The 27,845-nt window shown below is 40.2% G+C and overlaps 1 protein-coding gene across 1 annotated transcript; it reads right to left on the bottom strand.

Annotated features, from left to right (window-relative positions):
- Positions 1 to 159: 159 nt before the first annotated feature.
- On the bottom strand, positions 160 to 27,042 carry ATAB2 (RNA binding protein). Its single transcript, XM_010258886.3, has 5 exons — positions 26,391 to 27,042; positions 26,158 to 26,227; positions 9,911 to 10,082; positions 8,232 to 8,375; positions 160 to 703 (listed from the first exon to the last, which is right to left on the bottom strand). The coding sequence occupies exons 1-5, from the start codon at positions 26,909 to 26,911 to the stop codon at positions 444 to 446; spliced, it is 1,167 nt and encodes a 388-aa protein (XP_010257188.1). The 5' UTR covers positions 26,912 to 27,042; the 3' UTR covers positions 160 to 443.
- Between the last annotated feature and the right edge of the window lie 803 nt (positions 27,043 to 27,845).

The following is a 27,845-nucleotide window of genomic DNA, read 5'->3' as shown; positions in this document are numbered from 1 at the left end:
AAGAAGATTAAAAAGTCTATCCAAGGACATGCAGCTTTCAATTCAGTGGACCCATAGAGTAGCAAATGGACTTGCAGACCAGCTAGCCAAACAAGGGGTGAACAGGGATCAATGTTTCTGGGCTCAACTATAAAAGCGAAAAGTAAATTTACTAGTGGATGCACTGTAACGGGGTAGCCGAGGCTACTCATAAACTATAACCCCTGTAATTTCTTTACATTAATGAAACTTCTTTTTACTAATAAAAAAAAAAGGCAAAAGTGAACCAGAGTGCAAATTTACCCTGAACCGGGATTTACACTCCATTTGCATCGTTTCCAAATGCAGCCTAAAGAGCTAATAAGTGGGAGTGCATTTTCTCCTGCAACCATTGGCCTAAACACAATATGGATGAGAAGTAACATTTAAGAGTGAATCATGGATAATGGAAATGTCAGCTCAAATTATACAGGTGGGGGGGGCAAATCCAAGAGGAGCCAAAACCCAACGCAATCATCTGAATCTAAGCTTTCTTGGATGGCAAGAAAATGCAAGCCTCCACATGACTTCTTCGCTGCTTCCCAAGCTTCAGCTTCTTGAGTTGTTGCTGGAGTTTTCTTGTAAGTAGCATAGATATACCGAGTAGAAATTCCAACTGATAGAATCAAGCCAGCCCGGGAAGTATCAGCTTCAACTGAGCAAACCTCCAATCCATTCATCCAAGCTGAAATGGAAAAAAAAGGAAAAAAACCATGCACGTTAACACTCAAAAGCTAACAACTTAATAGGCCAATAATTTGGTTGCTCAATTCATCTTTACTAGAAAAGAGGGAAAAGTACAAGAAAACAGCTTGCTAAAAGAAAATTGACCCAAACACCCTGTTCATGGAGAAAAGAAGATTGACCCCCAACACCTTGCACGTATGCATATTAAACCACTTTTATAGTTAGGTTTTACATTAAAAAAAATCAAAACTCTGAACAACTAGCACTAGTTGTGAAAATCACGCATATGGACTGTGGGATTGAACATGTGGCCAATCCACTGGGTCCCTTGTCTAATGGATGGTCTGGATCAGCCACAAGATCCCTCTACATAGCAGAAATAAGTGGTTTCAAGTAGGCAAGCTCCTACTTGATCCAACTAGTGAACCTTTTTACATTTAAATAGTGTATGTGATTATACCATGGTTGCAAAAAATATAATGCATTTAACTAGCACACATAAATGGCATTAAACTAATATTATAATTATATTTATGGCCTTAGATAACTGGAAGGTTTCCATTATTAACAGGGCGAACAGCTATTACTAAGAGTATTTATGGTTATAATGCAATGACCCTATTAGTTTTAACCATATGGACCTGTAAATTAAAATTTATTGGTATAGAAGCATCCAAATAAGTGCATCATCAGGAATTGTCTTAATACTCTTTCTACCTCATTGAGAAGTGTGTGTCTTCCAATATCAGACTTGATAATTCTGCTATGAATATAAAAATATGGAAAGAATACAGATAATCAAATGCCATATAGCATAGTTAAATAAAAAAGGGTCTACTCAAAGTTAACATGATAATGAAGGTTTTGACAGTTAGCATAACTCCAACCTCCGTGATGTATGGCTTCATTCATTCCACAAGCCAGGTCTATGTTGTATTCAAGATTATAAAGTTTAATTGTTTCACATAGACTTAAATGTTAAAACATGCAATCATTTCATTGAAAATTTATATTTTTCAATCCAATATGGTGATGAAAATACTAAAATTTCAGAAAAGAAACCATAACTTGTCCTGGAAGGAAGAGATTTTCTGCCAAAAGCCAAAAAGATGAATGTAACTGTTAGATCTTTTAGCACCAAATAGGTCAATATAGACGACTATACCAAAAAAGAAATGGAAATATCAATACTAATTCTTTCAGTGCAAGTCCTTTTTCTGGTCTCCATCTGTGGGCTGGAATTTCTTTTCGTTGTGTTTCATCCTCATTTGCATGGCACCACGGGTCAGATGCCTCTCACTTGAGCAAACAGTACTAAGTCAATCATATAAACGTCTAAGGTAATCCTTGAATTGAAGGGTGAAGAAACTGAAGAGAAGAGAGTTGAGGGTTCGGCAATGAGGGTCTGAGAATAGGGTTTCGAACACACTCTTTCTCTCAGACCCCTAACACTGTTTTATTAGATATATTTGAATAATTACAAGGAGGCCCTTAGTTGGGCAAGAATTTACAAAGAACTTAATATTGACAGGATGGGCCCAGAATAAGGCCCATTACAGAAAAGAAACATAAATAACAAGAAAGAATAAACAACCTATGGACCATTCGGCCCATCTTCTCTACACTCCCCCTCAAGCTGAGCATAGATGTCGATCATGCCAAGTTTGCTGGTATCATGCTGAAGTTTTGCCTTGGGAATGCCTTTGGTGAGAAAATCTGCCAACTGTCCTTCAGATGTGATGAAAGGAAGACACACTTCACCCGAAGAGACCCTTTCCCTAATGAAGTGTCGATCAACTTCAATATGCTTGGTTCTATCATGTTGCACTGGGTTGTGAGCAATGTTGATGGTAGCCTGATTACCACAGTACAACATCATTGGCTTGTCATATTCAACTCAAAGTTCTTCCATCAAAGATTTTAGCCATAATAATTTAGAAACCCCATGTGCCATGGCCTTGTATTCTGCTTCAGCAGAAGACCGAGCAACAACCGATTGTTTCTTGCTTCTCCAAGAAACAACATTACCAGCTACCAAGCTGCAATACCCAGAGGTAGATCTTCTGTCATCAATGTTCCCGGCCCAGTCAGCATCGGTGTAGGCTTCAAGTTTCATATGACCATGCTTGGAAAACAGAATACCCTTTCCTGGGGAGCCCTTCAAATAACATAGGATTCTCTCTGCAGCTACCATATGAGTGTCTCGGGGAGCATGCATGAATTGGCTAATGCAACTGACTGCATATGCAATATCTGGCCGAGTCATGCATAGGTACAAAAGTTTCCCAAGAAGTCTCTGAAAGATTCCTTTGTCTTCTAACAATGTCCCTTCTGAGGCTGAGAGTTTATGACTCATATCAATAGGAGTAGCAACTGGTCTAGCACCCATCTTTCCAGTTTCAGAGAGCAAGTCAAGAACATACTTCCTTTGGGAGATAAGAATCCCATCTATGGATCGAGCCACTTCTATGCCAAGAAAGTATCTCAATTCCCCCAAATCTTTAATCTCAAACTCTGTATGGAGAAAATATTTTAGATCATGAATTCCTGAGGCATCATTACCAGTCACTACAATATCATCTACATACACAATGAGGTATACTGCCAGAGGTCCACTCCTCTTCACAAAAAGAGTATGATCGGACTGTGTCTGCACATAACCAAAGTTAACAAGTGTTGTTCTAAATCTCTCAAACCATGCTCTAGGTGACTGTTTTAGTCCATAAAGTGATTTCTTCAGCCTGCATACCTTCCCTTTCATGTCAGTTCCATACATCCCTGGAGGAAGAGACATGTAAACCTCCTCATGTAATTCACCATTCAGAAATGCATTCTTCACATCCAATTGATAAAGGGGCTAGTCAAAGTGAGCAGCTAAAGATAGAAGAACCCTCACAGATGTCATCTTGGCAACAGGTGCAAAAGTCTCTAAATAATCAATCCCATATGTCTGTGTATAGCCTTTTGCAACCAGCCTCGCCTTGTACCTTTCAATGGTGCCATCAGCTCTGTATTTGATAGTAAAGACCCACTTGCAACCAACAGGATCCTTCCCTTCAGGCAAATCCACCACTTCCCATGTGTCATTCTTGTGTAGGGCATCGATTTCAGATCTCATAGCATCCCTCCATTCTGGAATCTTAAGAGCTTCTGACACAAACCTGGGAATAGGATGAGAAGCAACAAAAGAGAGAGAGGCAAAGTATGAAGGTGAAAGCAAACTATAAGAAAGGTGCTTGGAAATGCAGTGTGCAGTGCACTTCCGTTTTCCTTTTCTGATAGCAATGGGAATATCAAGGTCAGGGAATGATGAATCCAAAGGTGCTGAAACAGTACCTGTTGTCTCTTCTGTGACTGGAAGTGTATGAGGCTCATGTGTTGAAGGAGAAACAACCTGCACATTTCTGGATCTTTGCCTTTGATACACCTTGGGATTGAGGATAGGACGAGGAGGTAGAGTACTGGGACAAGGAGAATTGAACGATTGATCCGCCCTTGATACATTTGAAGGAGAGGCAGACACATCAAGAGACTCAACAGAGACAGGAAGAGGAAGTGCAAACACCTGTGTCAAATCCTCCCCCTGTGGACAATGTCCTTCTGGAGAGGAACCATAAAAAGGGGAAAGCTCATCAAAGGTGACATCCATTGAGACATATCGATTGCCAAACTTTGGATCAAAACAACAATAACCCTTCTGTGTGGGGGAATAACCAAGGAAGATACACTTTTGAGCTGTGTTCAAATTTATGCCTTTGGACACTTGGAACATGTACGTAACAGGTGCAACCAAAGACACGAATAGGAACAGGAAAAAGGTCATTGTCTAGATGAAGAAGAGTGAAGGGAGACTTAAACCCCAAAACCCTGGATGGCATGCGATTTATAAGGTAGGTAGCAGTAAGAACAGCATCACCCCAAAACCTGGTAGGAACATGTGAGGCAAATAAGATACTTCTTGCAACCTCAACAATATGCCTGTTTTTCCTCTCAGCAACCCCATTCTGTTCTGGGGTCCTAGCACATGAGCTTTGATGAATAACCCCCATGTCAGAAAGATAGTAGGATAGGTTTTTCTCAAAATATTCTTTTGCATTGTCCGATCTGAAGATTTTAATCCTGGTATCAAATTGGGTTAAAACAAATTCATGGAATTGTTTTACAAGTCTTGGAACTTCATCACGGGATTTCATCAGAAATATCCAAGTGAACCGTGAAAAGTCATCAATAAACAGGATAAAATATTTGTAGCCACCCATAGAGGGTAAGTGGTAAGGTCCCCACACATCAGAATGCACAATATTAAAAGGAACAGAAGATCTTTTATTGCTCAAAGGATAATTGTTTCTACAATGCTTTGACAATTCACAAGACTCACAATGAAGACTGGACAAACTAATTCCCTTAAACAGTTCAGGGAATAGATGACTCAAGGCAGAAAAAGACAGATGACCAAAACGACAATGACACAACATAATCCGACTAACAGACTTTGAAGAGACAGATCCGAGAGCAACATTCCCAAGATGATCAGTGCATTGTCCCGGAGTATCAAGCAGGTATATTCCATTCGCCTCATGGCCACTCCCAATCACCTTCTGAGACTCCAGATCTTGAAAAACACAGTAGGAAGGAAAAAATGTTACACAACAGTTTAGTGACTTGGTTAAACTACTCACAGACAACAAATTTGTATTTAGTTTAGGTACATGAAGGGCAGAAGGTAGGTACAAGGAATCCGTAGCCTTGATGGTTCCCTTACCAGAGATAGAGGCAAGTGAACCATCAACTAAAGTGATTTTATCACGTCCAGGAAGTAGGTCATATGAAACAAACAAGGTAAACAGATTGGTCATATGGTCAGAAGCACCCGAGTCAATAATCCAAGGGATCTTGAGATTACCTGAAGAGGTAGCATGATTAGCAGAAGCCCTTATACCTGAATGAGCAAATGCTGAAGCAGTAGAATTTCCTGAAGGGTTGGAAGGAGAGGTCACATCACTCAGCTGACTGATCATCTTCCCAAACTTTTCATATTCTGCTCTCATGGTTGCCAACTGTGCAGAAGCAGACATCTCTTCACTATCTGGCCCGACAGCTACATTTGCACTTCCTGATCTTTTACTATCATGTTTTTTCTGAAACTGAATGGGAACAAGATTAGGATGTAACTTCCAACACTTGTCTTTGGTGTGCTTCGGTTTCTTGCAGTACTCACATATAACTTTTTCTTTCCTGTGCCACTAGAAGTTCCAGTATTCCCTTTAGGTTTAATCCCCATATTGGCAAAGTGATCATTAATATCAGCCCCTTGAACCTGGACAACCCTTCTGCTCTCTTCACTACTCACCAATGCATAAGCTTGTGACAAAGAGACACACTCCTTGGAAAGAATATTCTGTTTTGTGATATCATATTCCGGGTTTAGTCCAGTTAAGAACTCAAAAACCCTGTTCCTTTCAACCAATTTTCTGTAGGTCTCTGCATCATTGGTGGTGTCCCAAGTTACAGCTTCTATTAGGTCAATTTCTTGCCATAGGGACTTCAAGGTTGAGAAATATACAGCAAGAGGTTTCTCTCATTGCCTTAAATTCTTTACATCACTTCTCAATTTATATGCCCGGGCCACATTGAGTTTTTGGGAATAGGTTTCTGCAACACTGTCCCAAATTTCTTTTGCTGAATTCATCCATAGGTAGTGTTGACTGATTTGTGGCTGCATTGAGTTCACAAGCCACCCAATGACAGTGTAATTTTCTTGCATCCACTTCTCGTAGGATGGATCATCTTCTGGGGGAGCCTTCTTACTCCCGGAAATGAACCCCCACTTTCCTCTACTACATACATGAATCTTTACTGATTGTGACCATGCCAGATAATTAGTTCCATCTAGTTTAACTGTGGTCACAGTCAATAAGGAATCACTTGGAGTCCCCTGAACCAGTCCATATTCAGCACCACTTTTGTTTTCAAACTCTGAGGATTACATCATGTAAACACTCCAAATATGATTTCAGATGACTTCTACAAGTAAACACTCCAAACTGAGTTCAGATGACTTCTACCAAGCAATAACAGAGTTCAGCCGACCACAAGAAGGCAATACACTGAGTTCAACCTTCAAGAAGTAAATAGAAACTTCTAGGCACTCAGCCGAAGTACCCTTTTCAAATCTGGACTTCAAGGTAAATACCACTTGGCACTCAGCCGAAGCACCCTTTTTACAAACACAGTGTGGGCAATAGAGACAACCCCACTGTCAAAAGGAGAAAAGGCCTCAAGAATAGTTCGTACAGCCCCCCAAAAACAACCAGGTATAAGCAACAATCCACAGCCTTGTTACAGGGATGTTTCGGCAGTTTGACAGTCAAATAAGGAGTGAAAAACAGCCCAAAAATTTCTGGGTTAAACCAGATTCAATGGCAGTCGAAGGTAGTACAGAAAAACCAAAGTTTTTCGGGCAGTTCAACAGTCCAAACACATTCGAAAGCAATACAGAACAACCAGAAGAAACTGAACCCAGAAATCTGAGTACAACTTACAGTTTCGAACCAGAAGAAAACTGAACCCAAAAATCTGAGTACAACTTACAGTTTCGAGCTTCAACAGAACCGAATTGTTCCTCTTCCTCTTCCTCTTCCCCTTTTTCTTTTCTCTGATTCTTCCTGGCCACCGAACCACTTCTCCAAGAGATTCGAGTCTTGGGCACTTCCAATGACCTCCAAGAATCAGGCAACACGAGTCAAGATTCCAGCCCTAGGATATTGAAGTTCAGGTATGCTCTGATACCATCTCAAAGAACCATTCAACCTAAAAGCTTAAGCTGTTAAGTGAAGTCCTTGAATAGGTTTTATTCTCTAACATGCCCCCTCACACGAAAGCCCATTGGGCTTGAAGCGTGGACAGCACAGGCCCACCCATACCTTGTGCTGAAACTTAATTTATTATAATGAGGGTGACGAGAATCGAACACTAGACCACTTGGTCAAAGTGGCTCTGATACCATGAAGAAACTGAAGAGAAGAGAGTTGAGGGTTCGGCAATGAGGGTCTGAGAAGAGGGTTTCGAACACACTCTTTCTCTCAGACCCCTAACACTGTTTTATTAGATATATTTGAATAATTACAAGGAGGCCCTTAGTTGGGCAAGAATTTACAAAGAACTTAATATTGACAGGATGGGCCCAGAATAAGGCCCATTACAGAAAAGAAACATAAATAACAAGAAAGAATAAACAACCTATGGGCCATTCGGCCCATCTTCTCTACAAAGGGGAATGCAATACTTAACATATAAGGATTTTGTAGTTCATCATTTGAATCATGTGCAGAGGATGTGTATAACATAATGACTGATATAGATGAAAAGTTATCTTTCTTCAGATGAAATAAATTAGCATTTACACAAATAGCATATAGACCCCTCATGCCTCAGAGAAGTACAGTATGGAAATGTCATGTTCCAGGTGTCAAATGAATATTTTATGGATTTATCGTCAAGACATCTATCATTAAGGGCATATATACCTGCTAAAGGTATAGCACGTGAAGATGCAACAGCCAGTCCTGGAATCAATGTCTTATCATCAATTTCAATTCCCAAGAGGTCCAAATCTAAGCTTGCACCAAAGGTGAACCTTGTCCTTAAAGATGAGACCTCCTCTTGGACAGCTGAAAGTTAAAAATATAAAATTAAAAAAAAAAAGAATCACTTTCTTGTGAAAGCCATATTTATTGTTAGCAATCTAGATAGTAAAAGAATTGCAATTGAAGCTAGAACGTAAACCATTGGAATAAGTAATGACTGTATGACTGTATATATGTATGTAGCATACATATATATAAAATAAAATTTGACTTAGATGTGAGTTAGTTATGATGTATGTATGTGTTAAGCATTGCAAGAAATGATTTAAGTGCCCATAATTTAGAGATGGATATGTCATTAAACAGAAAGGAATGGCGGAACAGGATTCGTGTAGCTGACCCCATATAGTTAGGATAAGATTTGGGTGATAATGATGATATTAAGTATTGCATGGTGAACATATTGGATGACAATCCATTGGCGGTTTCACTTTGTGTTTTATTTGATACCAATTATCATCCATATTAATATTCAGTGATATTTACCATTTTAATGCATATCAAACAAAGAAGATACCTCCATTACCACATACAACTCATTGAATTCCTGCCTAACTGATCCCTGTATGGGATGCTTTTTGCAAGTAGTAATGATTATAACAGAAAAGCCTAAAATATGAAAACAACGCTACTTAAAATGGTCATGTTATATGTAGTATTGTATAGAGAGATACATGGGAATCAGAACCTGATGTGTGTGTGCCCAGGAGTCTGACTCAACACGACATAAAAACAAGGACTCAGGGACACGTCTACATAAAAGTATAAACTATTAAGACAGTCCATGTTTGTTGAACTTTAACATTTTAAACCTATAGAAATATTTGTTACTTAATAGCATTTTATATGGAAATTAAATTTATTGTGTACATTATCTGTTCCAGTGAGTTGAATAAAAAAGGTTAAAAAAGTAAAAAAAAATCTTGTATAAAAGTGTCCTTCAAGAATCCATGGATTGTTCAACTCTAATGTGTCTTCAACACAGATACTTCATCCTGAGTTTTGGCCCTTTACTCGGGCCCAATTGGGGTGGGAGATTCTTTGAGGGCAGAAGTCATGGCCTTACTTCAAGGACTGAAATTGGAAAAGCAATGGGGTATGCAGCACTTGGAAGTGGAAGCAGACTGCAATCTGGTAATAGGGTGGATGCAATCTAGAAACTTGGGAGTATGGTCACTTAGACAGCTTCTAAGAGAGATTATTAGCTTGGCAAAGGAACTTGGGGTGCAATTTAATTGGGTAAGAAGGTCAGCAAATGGAATGTCTGACACATTAGCTAAGCAAGGAGTTATTGGGGAGACTTTGTTTTGGGCTTGTATGTAAGACTTTTATTCTGATTTTCCACCCATCCTTTGGGTGGTGATAACTGTACTCTCCTTTTAGTATCTTTAATGAAAGTGCTACCATTTCTTATAAAAAAAGCACAGATACTCCATCCATTTAGGAGGTCCATGCAACACTGGTTATATGCAATATTATAAATGCATTGCATGCTTACTAGAAGAGACAAAACTCTTAAGAGAAAGTAATGGAAATCATCAAAGAAGTGATTCACATGCCTGAGAAAGGTAACTGGACAAAGGCCCATTTCTCCCCAAAAAGGTTTTCAGGAAGATCCATTGGGAAGGGATTATCTAATGACAGAAGTGGCTTTGATCCTTTTTGAAATCCAGGATGACGCATATAGACAGTCTCATAACGCTCTTCCAGCCACAGAAGTAGTGACAAACACTGCAACAACAAATGATCATCAGAAGAATATGATAGAATAGCAGAATATCTACCTGGGAACCAAAGCACACTTCATTATATATGCATGCAAGCAACCAGACCAACCATATTGAAACATTATGGAGTTTCATTTGCAATTGAACTCAAAAATGTTGGTCATGGGTGTTAGGTTGAGGGGTTTTATGTATTGATGGTTCGGCTTATAAGTGTTATTATTAGTCTGTATTTGTATTTAAGTTGTTATGTACTGGGCCTGTGTTAATGGGCCTAAGTTTATTTGCTGTTTTAAGTAGTCTGGGTGTCCCATCACTAATCAGGGGCATTCCAGACATTTCCTGTAACATTGTACTATAGTCTAATATAAATAATAGTACTGTCGACTGGGTTATTCAGTTCGACATTATCAGCACCTCTTGGTCTTCTTCTCTCTTCTACTTCTTCGACTGCAACATTTCAGCTTTCATGGTATCAGAGCATTGAGCACTTTCCTGGTTGCAGCCGACACCATCTCTTCTCTCTTGCTGTCTTTCTTTCTTTGTTTTATCTTGGTTGCTGCGGTGAGGAGAACACTACGAGGTTTGAACCTAGGATTTCCCTTGATTGTAGGGCGCAAGGGAAGAAGACCCAGAAGTTGATGTCCTACTAGATTGTTTCTAGTAGTTAGTAGCTATTCGGCTGCTAAGAGAGGTCTGTATAGGACAGACCTAGTTTGAGGACTGATTTCTGCAGTCCTAGTATTGGCCGTAGGGGGAGGAACACTCTCTACAGTTGCAGTAATCGAAGCTCAAGAGAAGTCTGCATAGTGCAGTGGTGTGAGCTCTCAGTTTCAGGTCGGTTTCCTGCTCACAGTACACCCAATTTGCTGCTGTTACTGAACTACTTCAGAGCTGTGTCAGTCTCGGCAAGTCTGAAACAGTGTTGTGGGCTATCAGAACCTTCTTCAATACTGCAACTAGTCTCTTTTCAGCACTGTTATCACTTCGGCTAGTTTCAACAGTGTTGTCTACACAGTGTTTGCAGCCAAGATGTCTTCAGTATCAGGAGAGGTCTCTTCTAGAGATAACAGACCTGGTGGGAGGTCTTCAAACCTGGAAAACCCGAATCTGCACAGCTTGCAGATTACAAGTGTGCTGCTGGATGAATACAACTTCAGGGAGTGGTCAGTTTCTGCAATGCTTTTTATTACTTCCCGTGATCTCACAGGCTACTTAGATGGGAATAAGAAGGAACCTGAAGTTGGCAGTACGGAGTATGCAGTGTGGCGCAAGGAGAATGCCACAGTTATGTCCTGGTTGCTTGCCTCTATGACTCCACGAGTTGCCAGGACTGTTCAACACTTCCCAAAGCAGCCAAGATTTGGGAAAAAGTGTCTAAAACCTATGGACAGAGGAAAAATAATGCTAGAATCTACAGATTGAATCAAGACATTGCTGCCTTAAGGCAAGGGGATATGACAGTTGCAACATACTTTGCAACTCTGGAAGGACTTTGGGAAGAACTTGACCATCACTTGATTTTGAACTGGGAAAATGCCAGGGACAAGGAGAGACATGATAAGCAGGTTGAAGAGAGCAGAGCCTTTAAGTTCTTGGCTGACCTGGAACCAGTGTATGAGGGCATAAGGTCACAAATTCTAGGAAGAGATGAACTGCTCGAGTTACACCATGTTTATTATCTGGTATGGAATGAAGAAGTGAGGAGAAAGGAGATGCAAGTTGACTCTCAGATTCAACCAGCTGAACAACTTGGAGACCATTCAGCCCTGATTTCTACTAAGGGAAACAGACATCCAGAAAAGAAGCATCTTAAGTGCACTCATTGTGGGGGTGAGAGACATGTGAAAGAAAAGTGTTCGGTCCTACATCCACACCTGAAGCCAGCTGCATTGACAACTCACAGAAGCAACAGAAGAGTATACCAATGGTGACAACTCACTAGTAACAATGGTGAAGTAACCGGCACAGTGGGACAAGAAGCAACAGAAGAGTCATGCGGCAAGGGGGAACCTTGTCACTAGTAACAATGGTGACAACTCACAGAGTATACCAACAGTGACTTCTTCTCCCATGGGGCAGGTTGTTGATTCCTCTGGAGCCGGTGCCTTAGGCTTCACTACTAGTGAGGTAGAGGTCCTTAGCCGGGCTTTAGCCCGTCTAAGGAGTAATTCTTTTGCTTCCTCCTCTCTTGCCAGATCAGGTATAGTCTCTGCCTTTAGTGCAACTAGTTCTATTGACTCTACTTCTTGGGTTATTGATTCCGGTGCAACTGACCACATGACACATATGTCCTCCTTATTCTCTTCATATCAATTGTTGTTTGGTCAGGATAAGATGAGAGTTGCTGACGGGTCTTTCTCCACCATCTTTGGAAAAGGGGTGGTTGACCTAAGCAAGGACCTCTCTTAAATCAGTCCTACATATTCCCAGTCTCACCTCAAATCTTTTGTCTGTTTCAAAACTTACCAAAAATTTGAACTGTAGTATAACATTTTTTCCTACTCATTGTGTCTTTTAGGACAGATTGACGAGGAGAACGATTGGGAGTGGTCATGAGTATGGAGGCCTCTACTATTTTGATGCAGACATCCGTTCAGCCTTACAAGCCTTTACTGCTAGTAGTCCGGAGAGTGTGGAGTCAATAGCTAGGTTGCATCTGTGGCATGCTAGGCTAGGTCATTTACCTTTCTCTTCATTAGAAATTTGTTTCTCGAAATATTTAAGGGCATTTCAAGTCAGAGTTTAGTCTGTGAAGTATGTCAAATGTCAAAACAATGTAGAACTGTTTATCCAATTTCCAGTAATGGAATTCGAGCTCCTTTTGATTTGGTTCATTCTGATGTTTGGTGCCCTTCACCTATTGATGGCTTTCGTTACTTTATTAGTTTTATTGACCACTACTCTCGATGCACATGGATCTACCTGTTAAAAGGACGAGATGAAGTGCCACGGATAACTATGACATTTTGCAAAATGATTGAAACACAATTTGATAAGAAGATTAAACAATTCCGGTCAGATAATGCTGCTGAATATTTTGAAAAATCCTTGAACTTATTCATGGAAGATGCTGGCATGTTACATCAATCATCTTGTGCTTATACCCCTCAGCAGAATGGGGTTGCTGAGCGCAAGAATAGACATCTATTGGAGACAGATCGAGCCTTACTATTCCAACACAAGGTTCCCAAGCAATACTGGTCTCAAGCTGTACTTACTGCATCATATCTGATAAATCGGATGCCATCTAAGGTGTTGGGTATGAAAACCCCTTTCTCTTTTCTGTGTCCTACTCTTCCAGACTTTCCTCTTCCTCCACGGGTCTTTGGCTGTATATGTTTCATACATGTGAAGGATCCAAAGAAGACCAAGCTGGATCCTCGGGCTACGAAAGGAATATTTTTGAGGTATTCTCCTACGCAAAAGGGTTACAAGTGTTATGATCCTGACTCCAAGAGAAAGTATGTCACCAGAGATGTGGTCTTCTTTGAGTCTCAACCCTATTTTCAATCTTCTCAGAATCCTCTTCAGGGGGAGACTAGTGGAATAGAAGAGGATTCTCATTCTCCCTCTTTTCTTGTTCCCCTATCTGCCTCGGGCCTTCCATCCTCTTCTTCTACTCCTAGTTGTGGCATCCTGGATCAACCTAGTGAGGCTCCCACTGTGCCAGTTACTTCTCCTGATACTGCAGATGTCCCTGAAGGCTCCAGTAGGCAACAAAAAGAGATATGAATCACCTACAACAGAAGGAAAAAGGGCCCTCAAACTCATGACAGCAACCAATTGGACTCGGATCAATCTGTCTCTGCAATCCAAGGTAATTCCAACACTCATACTTCTGATTTTGATCTTCCTATTGCTCTTCGTAAGCCTATCCGTTCTTGTACCACTCTGCATCCCATTGCTAATTGTGTTTCTTACTCACATTTATCTCCAGCCTATCACTCCTTTGTGTCTGCTCTTTCCTCTGTTCATGTTCCTTCTAGGTACTTAGAGGCCGTGTCTGATCCAAGGTAGAAAGAAGCTATGAATGAAGAAATGAAAGCAAGAACTTGGGAATTAGTGGATCTGCCAGAGGGGAAGAGCATTGTTGGGTGCAAGTGGGTGTTTACTGTAAAGCATAGGGAGGACGGGTCCATTGAAAGGTACAAGGCCAGGCTTGTGGCAAAGGGGTTTTACTCAGAAAGAAGGGATTGACTACAAAGAAACCTTTGCCCCAGTAGCAAAGCTCAACACAATTTGGGTTCTATTGTCATTAGCAACAAATTTTTCATGAGAACTTCAATTAGCTGGATGTGAAGAATGCCTTCCTAAATGGTGACTTTCATGAAGAGGTATTTATGGAACCTCCACCAGGCTATGACTTTGGTAGAAAGGTGTGTAAACTAAGGAAAGCATTATATGGTTTAAAGCAGTCTCCTCATGCATGGTTTGAGAGGCTTTGTGGGGCCATGAAGAAAGTTGGGTACACTCAGAGTGGTGCAGACCATACCTTATTCATAAGGAGACAGGATAGCAAACTTACAGCACTCATTGTTTATGTGGATGATATGGTGATTACTAGGAATGACTTGGAAGAGATCAAAAGACTGAAGGAGTTTTTAGCCTCTGAATTTGAGATCAAAGACTTGGGCCATTTGAGATATTTTCTCGGGATTGAAGTTGCTAGGTCAAGAGAGGGGATCTACATATGTCAGCGGAAGTATGTTTTTGACCTTCTAGATGAGACAAGCAAGATAGGGTGTAGACCAGCAGATACTCCAATAGAATAGAATCATGGCCTACAGGAATCAGTAGGGGAGGACTACTATGATAGAGAGAGATACCAAAAATTGGTAGGGAAGCTGATATATTTATCTCTCACTCGACCAGATATTGCTTATGTGGTGCATGTTGTCAGTCAGTTCATGCACTCTCCAAAGATCCCTCATATGAAAGCAGTTGAAAGGATTCTCAGGTACTTGAAGACTTTCCCAGGAAAGGGAATTCTATTAAGAAAAAATAATAAAATTGAAATTGAAGCTTATACTGATGCAGATTGGGTCGGTTCTGTTGGGGACAGAAAATCAACTTCAAGTTATTGTACATTTGTGGGAGGGAACCTGGTTACATGGCGTAGTAAGAAGCAGAATGTTGTTGCTAGATCAAGTGCGGAAGCTGAATATCGAGCTATGGCTCACGGGGTTGCTGAACTCTTATGGCTCAGGACTCTTCTAAATGAGCTTGGCATTAAAGCTGAGGGTCCTCTCAGACTGTATTGTGACAACAAAGCGGCCATCAACATTGCAAATAACCCTGTGCAACATGACAGGACAAAACATATTGAGATTGATCGACATTTTGTTAGAGAGAGAATAGTCTCGGGAGAACTCTGCATTCCTTATACTCCATCTGAGATGCAAATTGCAGATGTACTGACTAAAGGGTTGGCTGCAGCAAAATTCATGGACCTTCTTGGCAAGCTAAACATGATTGACATCCATGCTTAGCTTGAGGGGGAGTGTTAGGTTGAGGGGTTTTATGTATAGATGGTTTGGTTGATAAGTGTTCTTATTAGTCTGTATTTGTGTTTAAGTTGTTATGTACTGGGCCTGTGTTAATGGGCCTAAGTTTATTTGTTGTTTTAAGTAGTCTGGGTGTCCCATCACTAATCAGGGGCATTCCAGACATTTCCTGTAACGTTGTACTATAGTCTAATATAAATAATAGTACTGTCGACTGGGTTATTCAGTTCGACATTATCAACACCTCTTGGTCTTCTTCTCTCTTCTACTTCTTCGACTGCAACATTTCAGCTTTCAATGGGGTACAAGATCCACTGTTAGTTTTAGATGATGTTTTATAAGAGGAATGCCATGGAAAGAACCTTGTATTATATAATATGATGAAGACAAGAGGGGACAAGGGAGATTTTCCATTTATCTCTCAGGTGGAAGATTAATTAAGAAAAAAATTTAATTCAATGGTTAAAACAAAACTGCACTGCTCAGTCGACAGTACTATTATTTATATTACGATGTAGTACAATGATACAGGAAGTTACTAGAATGCCCCTGATTAGTGATGGGACACCCAGACAACTTAAAACATTAAACAGGATTAGGCCCATTAACAAAGGCCCAGTACAAGACAACTTAAACTTAAGTATAGGCTAATAAGAACTCTTGTCAGCCGAATACTCATACATACAAAAACTTCAATCCAACACTCCCCCTCAAGCTAAGCATGGATATCAATCATGTTTAGCTTGCCAAGCATGTCCCTAAACTTTGCTGCTGCCAGCCCTTTAGTCAGTACATCTGCAATTTGCATCTCAGATGGAGTATAAGGCACACAGAGTTCACCCGAGACAATTCTTTCTCTAACAAAGTGCCGATCAATCTCAATATGTTTTGTCCTATCATGCTGCACGGGATTGTTGGCAATGTTGATGGCAGCTTTATTGTCACAATACAGCCTGAGAGGACCTTCAACCTTAATGCCAAGTTCATTAAGAAGAGTTCTGAGCCATAAGAGTTCAGCAACCCTGTGGGCCATAGCTCGATACTCTGCTTCTGCACTTGATCTAGCCACTACATTCTGCTTCTTACTGCGCCATGTGACCAGGTTTCCTCCCACAAATGTACAGTAACCCGAGGTTGACTTCCTGTCTCCAACAGACCCAGCCCAATCTGCATCAGTGTAGGCTTCAATTTCAATTCTATTGTTTTTCTTGAAGAGAATTCCCTTCCCTGGGCAAGTCTTCAAGTACTTGAGAATCCTTTCAACTGCTTTCATATGAGGGATCTTTGGAGAGTGCATAAATTGACTGACAACATGCACAGCATAAGCAATATTTGGCTGAGTGAGGGATAAGTATATCAGCTTCCCTACCAATTTATTGTATCTCTCTTTATCACAGTAGTCCTCCCCTACTGATTCCTGCAGGCCATGATTCTGTTCCATTGGAGTATCTGCTGGCCTGCACCCCATCATGCCTGTTTCCTCTAGGAGGTCAAAAACATACTTCCGCTGACATATGTAGATTCCCTCTCTTGACCTGGCAACTTCAATCCCAAGAAAATATCTCAAATGACCCAAGTCTTTGATCTCAAATTCAGAAGCTAAAAACTCCTTCAGTCTTTTTATCTCTTCCAAGTCATTCCCGGTAATTACCATATCATCCACATAAACAATGAGTGCAGTAAGTTTGTTATCCTGTCTCCTTATGAATAAGGTATGGTCTGCACCACTCTGAGTGTACCCCACTTTCTTCATGGCCCCACAGAGCCTCTCAAACCATGCACGGGGAGATTGCTTCAACCCATATAATGCTTTCCTCAGTTTGCACACCTTTCTACTAAAGTCATAGCTTGGTGGAGGTTCCATAAATACCTCTTCATGAAGGTCACCATTTAAGAAGGCATTCTTCACATCCAGCTGATGAAGTTCCCATGAAAAATTTGCTGCTAGTGACAATGGAACCCGAATTGTGTTGAGCTTTGCTACTGGCGCAAAGGTTTCTTTGTAGTCAATCCCTTTCTTTCTGAGTAAACCCCTTTGCCACAAGTCTGGCCTTATACCTTTCAATGGACCCGTCCTCCCTGTGCTTTACAGTAAACACCCACTTGCACCCAACAGTGGTTTTTCCCTCTGGCAGATCCACTAATTCCCAAGTTCTTGCTTTCATTAGGGCTTTCATCTCTTCATTCATAGCTTCTTTCCACCTTGGATCAGACACAACCTCTGAGTACCTAGAAGGAACACACACAGAGGAAAGAGCAGACACAAAGGAGTGATAGGCAGGAGATAAATATGAGTAGGAAACAAAATCAGCAATGGGGTGTCGGGTGGTGCAAGAGTGGATAGGCTTACGGAGAGCAATAGGAAGATCCAAATCAGAAGTTTGAGAGTTGAAATTACCTTGGATTGTAGAGACAGATTGATTCGAGTCCAACTGGTTGCTGTCATGAGGTTGAGGGCCCCTTTTTCTTCTGTTGTATGTAAGTATCTCTTTTTGTTGCCTATCGGAGCCTTCAGGAACATCTGCAGCATCAGGAGAGGTAACCGGCACAGTGGGAGCCTCACTGGGTTGACCCGGAATGTCACAACAAGGAGTAGGAGGAGAGGATGGAAGACCCGAGGCAGATAGGGGAACAAAAAATGAGGGAGAATGAGAATCCTCTTCCATCCCACTAGTCTCCCCCTAAAGAGGATTCTGAGAAGACTGAAAATAGGGTTGAGACTCAAAGAAGACATCTCTGGTGACATACTTTCTCTTGGAGACAGGGTCATAACACTTGTAACCCTTTTGTGTAGGAGAGTACCCCAAGAATATTCCCTTTGTAGCCTTAGGATCCAACTTGGTCTTCTTTGGATCCTTCACATGTATGAAACATATACAGCCAAAGACCCGAGGAGGAAGGGGAAAGTCTGGAAGAGTGGGGCACAAAACAGAGAAAGGGGTTTTCATACCCAACACCTTAGATGGCATCCGGTTTATCAGATATGATGCAGAAAGTACAGCTTGAGACTAGTATTGCTTGGGGACTTTGTGCTGGAATAGTAAGGCTCGAGTTGTCTCCAATAGATGTCTATTCTTGCGCTCAGCAACCCCATTCTGCTGAGGAGTATAAGCACAGGATGACTGATGTAGTATGCCAGCATCTTCCATGAATAAGTTCAAGGATTTTTCAAGGTATTCAGCAGCATTGTCTGACCTGAATTGCTTAATCTTCTTATTAAACTGTGTTTCAATCATCTTGCAAAATGCCATGGTTATCCGTGGTACTTCATCCCGTCTTTTAACAGGTAGATCCATGTACAACGAGAGTAGTGGTCAATAAAACTGATAAAGTATCGGAAGCCATCAAAGGAAACAATGGGTGAAGGGCCCCAGACATCAGAATGAACCAAATCAAAAGGAGCACAAAAATTGGATACACAATTCTACATTGTTTTGACATTTGACATACTTTACAGGTTAGACTCTGACTTGGAATGCCCTTAAACAATTCGGGAAACAACATTTCTAATGAGGAGAAAGACACATGACCTAGCCTAGCATGCCAAAGATGCAGCTTAGCTATTGACTCCACACTTTCCGGATTACTAGCAGCAGATGCTTGTAAGGCTGAGCCGATGTCTGCATCAAGGTAGTAGAGGCATCCATACTCATGACCGCACCCAATCGTTCTCCTTGTCAATTTGTCCTGGAAGACACAATGAGTAGGAAAAAAGGTTATACTACAGTTCAAATTTTTGGTAAGTTTTGAAACAGACAAAAGATTTGAGGTAAGACTAGGAACATGTAAAACTGATTTAAGAGAGAGGTCCTTGCTTAGGTCAACAATTCCCTTTCCAGAGATAGTGGAGAAAGACCCGTCAGCAACTCTCATCTTATCCTGACCAGACAACAAATGATATGAAGAGAATAGGGAAGACATATGTGTCATATGATTAGTAGCACCGGAATCAATAACCCAAGAAGTAGAGTCAATAGAGCCAGTGGCACTGAAGGCAGAGGCTGTACCGATCTAGCAAGAGATGTAGAAGCAAAAGAATTATTTCTTAGACGGGCTAATGCCCTGCTAAGGACCTCAACCTCACTAGCAGTGAAGCCCAAAGTACCAGTTCCAGAGGAATCAGCAACCTGTCCCATAGGAGAAGAAGACACTGTTGGTGTATTTTGTGAGTTGTCATCATTGTTGCTGGTGACAAAATTCCCACTTGCCGCAGGCCTGTTATCTCTAGAAGAAACATCTATGGGTATTGAAGACATCTTGACTGCAGTCACTGTGTAGGTGACACTGATTAAGACTAGCCGAAGCAGTTCTGAAGGTTCTGAACCAGTTCTGGAGCAGATCTGATTAGCTGAAATGATCACAGCAGGTTCTGACAGCACTCGACACAATTTCAGACTTGCCGAGACTGTCACAGTTCTGAAACAGTTCAGTTACAACAGCAAGCAAGGAGTTCTGGGATGGTAACCGACCTGAAGCTAAGGGTTCTCAACTATTGTGCTATGCAGACTCCACTTGAACTTCGAGTACTGCAACTGTAAAGAGAGTGCCCTTCCTTGCGGCCAATACTAGGACTGCTGACACCAGTCCTCAACTAGGGTTCACAGTGCTTAACAATCTGGAGCTGGCAGCTCCCTAGGTAACCTCACAGCAGTGGTGAGGGGTTTCGGACTGATAACCACCTTGAACTTGGAGCTGTTTGCCACATTGCTATGCTGGTAGAAGTGTTCACAGTGCTGGTAGAACACTAGATAGACTTCACTTGGGCTGAACCAAAAACTACAACAGTTCGGGTACAGTAGCGAGTGAAGAGTTCGAGGCTGCAACAGTAGCAAGTGAAGAGTTCGAGGCTGCAACAGTTCGGGAAAGAAGCTAAGTCTGTGCGAGTCTTGCTGGAGCACCGAAGCTGCAACTGTAGAAGTAGCTAAGCCCCTTTCGGCTAGTGCTAGGACTGCTGAAATCAGTCCTCAACTAGGTCTGTCCTACACAGACCTCTCTTAGTAGCCAAATAGCTACTATTTGCTGGAAATAACCTAGTAGCCAAGTAGCCAAATATCTACTTCTGGGTCTTACTTCCCTTGAGTCCTACAACCAAGAGATACCCTAGGTTCGAACTTGCTTTACTCTCTTACACCCCTAGGTCTTCACTGCAGCAACCCAGAAAAGGAAGAGAGAAGATGAAAAGACAGCAAGAGAAGAGAGTGTGTGCCAGTTGAAACCAGGAAGAAGCTAATGCTCTGATACCATGAAAGCTAAATTACTGTAGCTGAAGTAGCAGAAAAGAGAAGAAGAAGAAGAAGAGATGCTGGAATGTCGAACTGCACTGCTCAGTCGACAGTACTATTATTTATATTATGATGTAGTACAATGATACAGGAAGTTACTAGAATGCCCCTGATTAGTGATGGGACACCCAGACAACTTAAAACATTAAACAGGATTAGGCCCATTAACAAAGGCCCAGTACAAGACAACTTAAACTTAAGTATAGGCTAATAAGAACTCTTATCAGCCGAATACTCATACATACAAAGACTTCAATCCAACATTAAGAAAGAGTTTTCAAGACTTTTATCAATTAATCTTCCAGTTTCACGTGTACCATGCTTAATTTCAGGGTTGTTTCCTTCTACCCAATAAGCTAAGAATCAACTCAAATATACTATGTTCTTACTTTAGTTACCAAAATAATGCTCATGGAGATACTAAACGACATTAGAATTCAAGTTTCAGAAAAAAAGTGTTTATTCTTTACTAGATCACCAAGAAATGTATACATCAACATTGAACTACATATGTGTAGGGGAAATAGGGGTGTCAATGGACCAGGTTTGGGTTGGACCCCGTCCAAATCAAACTCAATTTGAATGGGTTGGAAGGACCAATAAGACATATTGAATTAGACAAGTCCAGACTTAATGGTCCAAAGTATTTATTGGATTGGACTGGACCTGGTCCATGTTTAATGAATTTATATTGGACTGGGTTGGATTGAACCAATATCTAGTCCATTAACAGAAAATAAGAGTGGGTGTTAATGGACCAGGTTTGAGTTGGACCCAATCTAAATTAAAAACAATTTGAACAGATTGGACAGTCCAGACATTGAATAGGACCAGTCTAGAATGGTCTAAAGTATTCACTGGATTGGATTGGACCTGGTTCATCTGTAATGGACTCATATTGGACAGGTTGGGTTGGACCAATATCCAGTCCATTGACAGCCCTATATATGTGCTCTTCAAACATAAGATCATTGTTTAAGTTTACAACCAGCTAATAAGGGATTTGAAGTTTATTCACATACAAGCTTCTCACAATTTCTCATTTAAGAATTCCTACTTTACATCCAAATGATGCAACAAATTGCTTCATAGTTGCAATGGCATATATCAAATTTCTTATGAGGTGTAAATCTCTAAATCTGAGTTCACATAATCCACTAAATGAGGCTTGCTGAAATTTATAATTAAAAACTATATATATATATATATATATATATATATATATATATATATATATATATTATCAGAAACGATAACTTTCATTAGAGATAAATTAACCTGAAATACAGAATTCAACCCTTATTAGAAAAGTTTGATTCAATAAACATCAAACATTACAGCACTGCCCAAAACAGACTCTCCCTTACAGTCCCTTGTTTTAATTGTAGTTTAATATAATTAAAAACTATATTAAACCGATGCAGGACAAATCCACATTTGCAGCAGCAGCCAAGACAAACCTAGAGGCTTAGGGTCTGTTTGATTGCTGAGAAAGGAATGAGAAAAGGGAATATTCCCGAATTATTCTTCCTATCTTGTGTTTGTTTACTGGTAAACAGTGTTTTGGGATGAGAAACAAGAGGGACGTGGGATCCCAAAATTAAGTGAGTGGGGTCGCACCAAAACAGTGCGACCCCGGTGAGAAAAGAAAAAGCTAAGAAAATTTCTCGGGCAATTGCTGGAGGAGCTCTGAAGACCAACATTACCACCCTCGGTCCTCTTGTCCTCCCAATTAGTGAGCAGCTTCTCTTCTTTGCAACTCTAGTGGCGAAGAAGCTGTTCAATGCAAAGGTGAAGCCATACATTCCAGACTTCAAGCTGGCTTTCGATCATTTCTGCATACATGCCGGAGGAAGGGCTGTGATTGATGAACTGGAGAAGAACCTACAGCTGATGCTGGTACATGTTGAGGCTTCTCGGATGTCCCTCCACCATTTCGGCAATACATCGTCAAGCTCCATTTGGTATGAGTTGGCCTACACAGAGGCCAAGGGGAGGATGCGCAAGGGCCACCGTGTGTGGCAGATTGCATTCGGAAGTGGTTTCATGTGTAACAGTGTTGTCTGGGAAGCTCTTCGGCATGTAAAGCCTTCTCCCAAGGGTCCCTGGGAAGATTGCATTGATAGGTACCCTGTGCAGACAGTTTCTTAATCTCACCCACATTTCGATTAGACATCTTCTTCATTCAGACAGTAGTTAGGTATACCCTAACTAGCTCTGTCTATTTTACTTTACCATTTGATTCTGGTCCTTCAATCCATATTGATGCTTTTCTTTTTTTTTTCTTTTCATTTTTCTTTTGTTAATGTGTGTTTCCAGTACTTCGCAATCATGTACTATTACTCTTTGGTAATTTATAAGCTGCACCCTTCTGTTGTAATTGAAGAATGAATCCTTAATGGCTTCCTTATTCTGAAACCCCCTGGCCCTATTGGATATGCTTGTTTCTTTGTCTTTAAATATTTATAGCTCTTCTTCACTAATGGCAAAAGTTTTTCAGAAACTATGTAGAGGTATTTACATATGGAGATTGGAGAAATCTTTGGTTTTCCAGGGAATATTAACTAAGCTATTTGATTATAAATTGATAATGATAAGATTGTGATTGTCAGTAAGGCTTCCACTGGTATAAGGCATCTCAATTCTTCCCTGTGCTTATCTCTCTTCACAGATGATGGGGTATAGCTTGCTTTCAATGTGATAGGACGGCATTTATTAAGTGAATTATAAGTTGATGGACTCGAAACCTGTGGATATAGAGCCCAACTTAAGTTATTTTGTTCACTACAATGAGTTGTGATAGAAGATTATTAGAAATCCCAGATACAGTTATTTGATAGAGTCAGATACAGTTATTCGGGGGTGGGGGTGGGGGTGGGGGGCAGGGTGGTTTCTCACATCACTGACCTAATAATATTAGAAATCCCAGATACAGTTATTTGATAGAAGATTATTTTGATTTTACTTGCCCCCATATGAATCTCAATTCTTATTGTACTCTCTTTAAGATTGATCAACTCTTACAATATTCTCTAAAGATTAAAATTATAGCAATTGGAGGCAACTTGTAGCAATAGTATATGTTAAATATTAAAACTACTCCCTATGGTCAGAACATGCTTTTACAATATTCTCTAAAGATGCACTAGCAATAACATGGGGTAGTGTGATCCCAATCTACACTTCGATTGCTTCATATTCTCAGTGTACCTACTAGTTGGTCTTCTACTCTGGCTGGTTAAATTTCCTTACCCATATAATGGAACTTAAGAGTTATTCTTGAATTGAAAGTTGAAACAGGAGACATAACAAAGGAGCAGAGTATTCCTGGAAGCTTTTGTTGTGGCTTCATTTACATCTCTGAATGTGGGAAATAATAAGATTAACAAGCTCATCACCAATCCACATGCATATTCACAAAAATGGACCCAACACATATGCTGAACTCAGATTCACAAACAAATTCTTGTCAACATTGAGCTTAAATATCCATTAGCATCCTAGAGGGGAGTTCATCTCTATAAGGCTATTACAGTATTTTCTCTGTTTCCTACGGTGGTTCCAACTTATGCAAATATCTCCCTGTTCAACAAAGCAAAGCTCCTTTGGACCCAAGCCAAAGATATTGATGCTTATCTACTTCAATGGAGTGAAAAATTGAAACATATCTTCTTTCTCATATAAGAAAAATGAATATTTCTTTTCTGAACTCAGATTGCATTGTGAGCACCACCAAAAATAATTTGGAGAGGCCCATAAACTATTATGAGAAACTCCTTACAAGAGGAAGAAACCAGCTCTTTTCAATTGCCACTTTCCATAGGTCTTCTGGAGGCTGCTGTTTTTAGGCATAGAAGCCAAAGGGAAGTAACAATGTCAGATTGAACATAGATTTATTTACTACTAGGAATTGTGGACAGGCTTGCTTCCTGCATTGGCACTTTCTGATCACATTTTAAAAAGTATAATTGCACAAATGTGGTCTCAGTTATCCTCACTTCCAGATTGCAAACTTATTTATTATTAAAAATTGTGGATAGACTTATTTCCTACATTGGCACTTTCTGATCACATTTTAAAAAGTACAATCGCACAAATGTAGTCTCAGTTATCCTCGTGGAAAGGATGAATTTTTCTGAGGCAGCTTCATCATCTCATCATATTGAACTTGCTCATGTATGAATCTATGCTTTGAATGGCCTCAATGGTTGCAAAGTCAATTAGAAAATTGCAACTTTTAGCATAGAAAACGAAGAATGAAGATAATAGAAAATTAATTCATTTAAAGAAACATGACAGTGGGAGCAACTCAAAATAGACTTTTGGATCCCAAGGTAAATAACTAACTTTGTTCAACAAACGGGTTATGGAACATATAAAATCACCATAACAACAAATATATTCTCCCATTTTCTCATCTTGTCCCCTTATTCCACAGAGGTAATTGATTCTTCTTGCACTGGATACTCTCTCAAAGAGCACATATCTTCATTAAGAACTGCAGATAATGATTTATGGAAAAGAGAAAGGAAAAAATAACCTGCAGGGAGTTGCTGATGGTTGAATGTAGAGATTTGGTTATGCACATGTAAATTCTGTTGAAACATTTGAGAGCAAGCAACTTGTCATCCCAACATTTGGGGGGTGCAAGTTGTCATAAAAGTAAATTACATGCATTTTTATAGTTTAGCATGATTTTTCTCCTATAAATTTTCTTGCAAAACAAACACTAGAAAGTGGATTTTCTCACAAAAAAATTCTCAGCAAACAAACACATTATAACTAACTGAGAAAATAAATTTTCCTCTTCTCATCCCAACATTTCTCATCCCATCCTTTCTCAGTCCAATTTTCTCAGCAATCAAACAGACCATTATGGGATGTAATTTCAATAGCAAAAAGTTGAAATCTTTTGTAAATTGAATAGTCATTAAAACAAGGATTCACAAACCACTATTTCTTATCTGATTCTAATATTATTGTGTTCACCTTCATTCAACATTTTGGATGCTTCTAACATGAAGTAAGCATGTCAAAATATTGTCTGGCACTATTTCCTAGCCATAGGTAGGTATGCAAATCCTAATTGGCCTGACAAGATGCATATTATGTTCATTCTTTTTGAATATTCATTGACGAATTCATTAACTGGAAGGCATAAAGCATGCTAAGTTTCGTTATTCATCTTTGTCTTTCATATCTCAGTTCCATTGAAGGTCACCATGTTTTACTCAAAAAATTCAGTTACATTTTAGAGGGAGAAACTAAAAAGATAAAGCACCAAAGAACATACCCGCTTACTTGGAACAGGCTTTATACCAAGCTCCCTACCGGCTCTTGTTATAATTGTCTGCATCTGTGACCTATAGATCAATAAAACAAACAAGTCAATCCTATGTATCCTTCTGATTGCAACTTCAAAAGGCTGGCATAGAAGAGAAGAATGCCAAGGAACATGAAACAAGAAGACCAACTGCCACCACCACTACAACAAAGCATTAAAACAAAATAGAGTAAAAGTATAACCTGAAAAATCTAATTTTCTGTGGCAAAGGGACACCCAAATCATCGCTAATCGATACGATGGCATCCTTCAAGGTGATGCTGTTGATGACATTGTTTGGGAAGTACTTGGTATATTGAAGCGAGAGCGTACTGTCACAGACGACTAGCTCCCAGATCTTTTTCCCTCTAATATCTAAAATTGGTCTTGAACAGAAATCCAATTCCCACTCCGAAATGCTTTCTCGATCGATTTCTGGGTCCAGATAACTCACTTCCGCTGTCGGGTCCCCATACTCTTCCTCATCATCAGTTAGAGCTGAAGCTGAAGGCTTCTCTGTCGGCGACGAAGTCGGGCTTTCGGAGACAGAGTTCAATCGTGATCGAGACAATCTGGGCTGGGAAATTTGTGGGTTTGTGGAGAAATGAGAGGAGGGGTATACGATTTTGTTGGGTTTTGAGAGGGAAAGGGAACTGGAGATGGGTTTGTGAGATTGAAGTCTCGGGGTTCTGATTCTGGCGGGATTGAATGTTAGAGTCGCCATGGCTTCACTCCTACCCCTTGCCCACTGAAGCCTTACAAGTTCCGACCGAGAGAGGGAGAGAGAAGCTATCCACCACACATATCCGTTGGTGGCGGTTACGAAGTTCTATCTACAGGTAAAACTTGCTGAAATGCGCGGTTACACTCTTTTCTCCCTAAACATGTCGTTCGGTTCGCTCAAAAAATCAGCTACACCACTTGGAGCAGCGCAGGCAAAAACTGTGAATCACGGCCTTCGATGTATTGATGTGGTCTTACCTTTGAATCGGATGAAATAACTCAAAGGCTGTGATTTTAAGGTTTTAGCCCAGCGCTACTCTATGTCTCTACGTGGAATAGCTGATTTTGGAGTATTCTGTAATTTGGAAGAGAAATTAAAAATATTATTTTATTGATAAAAATATTAAAATTTATTATTTAAATAAATGAAAAAATAATGGAGAAGGAGAATTTCCGGATTTGTGTTAGAATTAACATTAAAAATTAATATTTTAATGATAAAATATTAAAAAATAAAATTTAAAAAATTATTATTTCAAAATTTAAAATTTAAAAATAAAGAAAAGTATGTAAAAGAGATGCATTATATCAAAATAGAGTGTAGAAATATTATGGATCAACCACATCTACCAGATATATGTGAGGCTGAGATTTTGGAATATGGACAAAGACAATCCACGATATATTGTGAACCATCTCCATCTATAGCCAACCAAACTCTGTGGCCATTCAGTGGTATGGACCGAAACAGGCCATCCACGAGATGACAATAGAACCGAACACGACCTTCTTCACGTTAGATTCATACTTTGGACCCTAGACATGTAAAACATCCGAGAAATGGGCTTTGGATGGTGGGCTTTGAAAATTTGTTGGGTTGGGGATCCACATTCTATGGCCGACCCATTATGGGTTTGAAAATTTGTGGGTTTTCT

This window comes from Nelumbo nucifera, chromosome 7 (assembly GCF_055504915.1).
Source record: "Nelumbo nucifera cultivar China Antique chromosome 7, China Antique-T2T, whole genome shotgun sequence".
Classification (NCBI taxonomy): Eukaryota; Viridiplantae; Streptophyta; class Magnoliopsida; order Proteales; family Nelumbonaceae; genus Nelumbo; species Nelumbo nucifera.
Note: the sequence above shows the minus strand (reverse complement) of the source record. Positions and strands in the feature narration are given on the sequence as shown.

Excerpts from the sequence above, each read along its gene's own strand:
- ATAB2 (XM_010258886.3), bottom strand. The coding sequence starts at position 26,911 with ATGGCGACTCTAACATTCAATCCCGCCAGAATCAGAACCCCGAGACTT. Across the intron at positions 10,083-26,157 it reads AGCCTGTTCCAAGTAAGCGG|TGTTTGTCACTACTTCTGTG; the intron begins GTATGTTCTTTG and ends TTGTTGTTGCAG. Across the intron at positions 704-8,231 it reads ACGTGCTATACCTTTAGCAG|CTTGGATGAATGGATTGGAG; the intron begins GTATATATGCCC and ends TTTCCATTTCAG.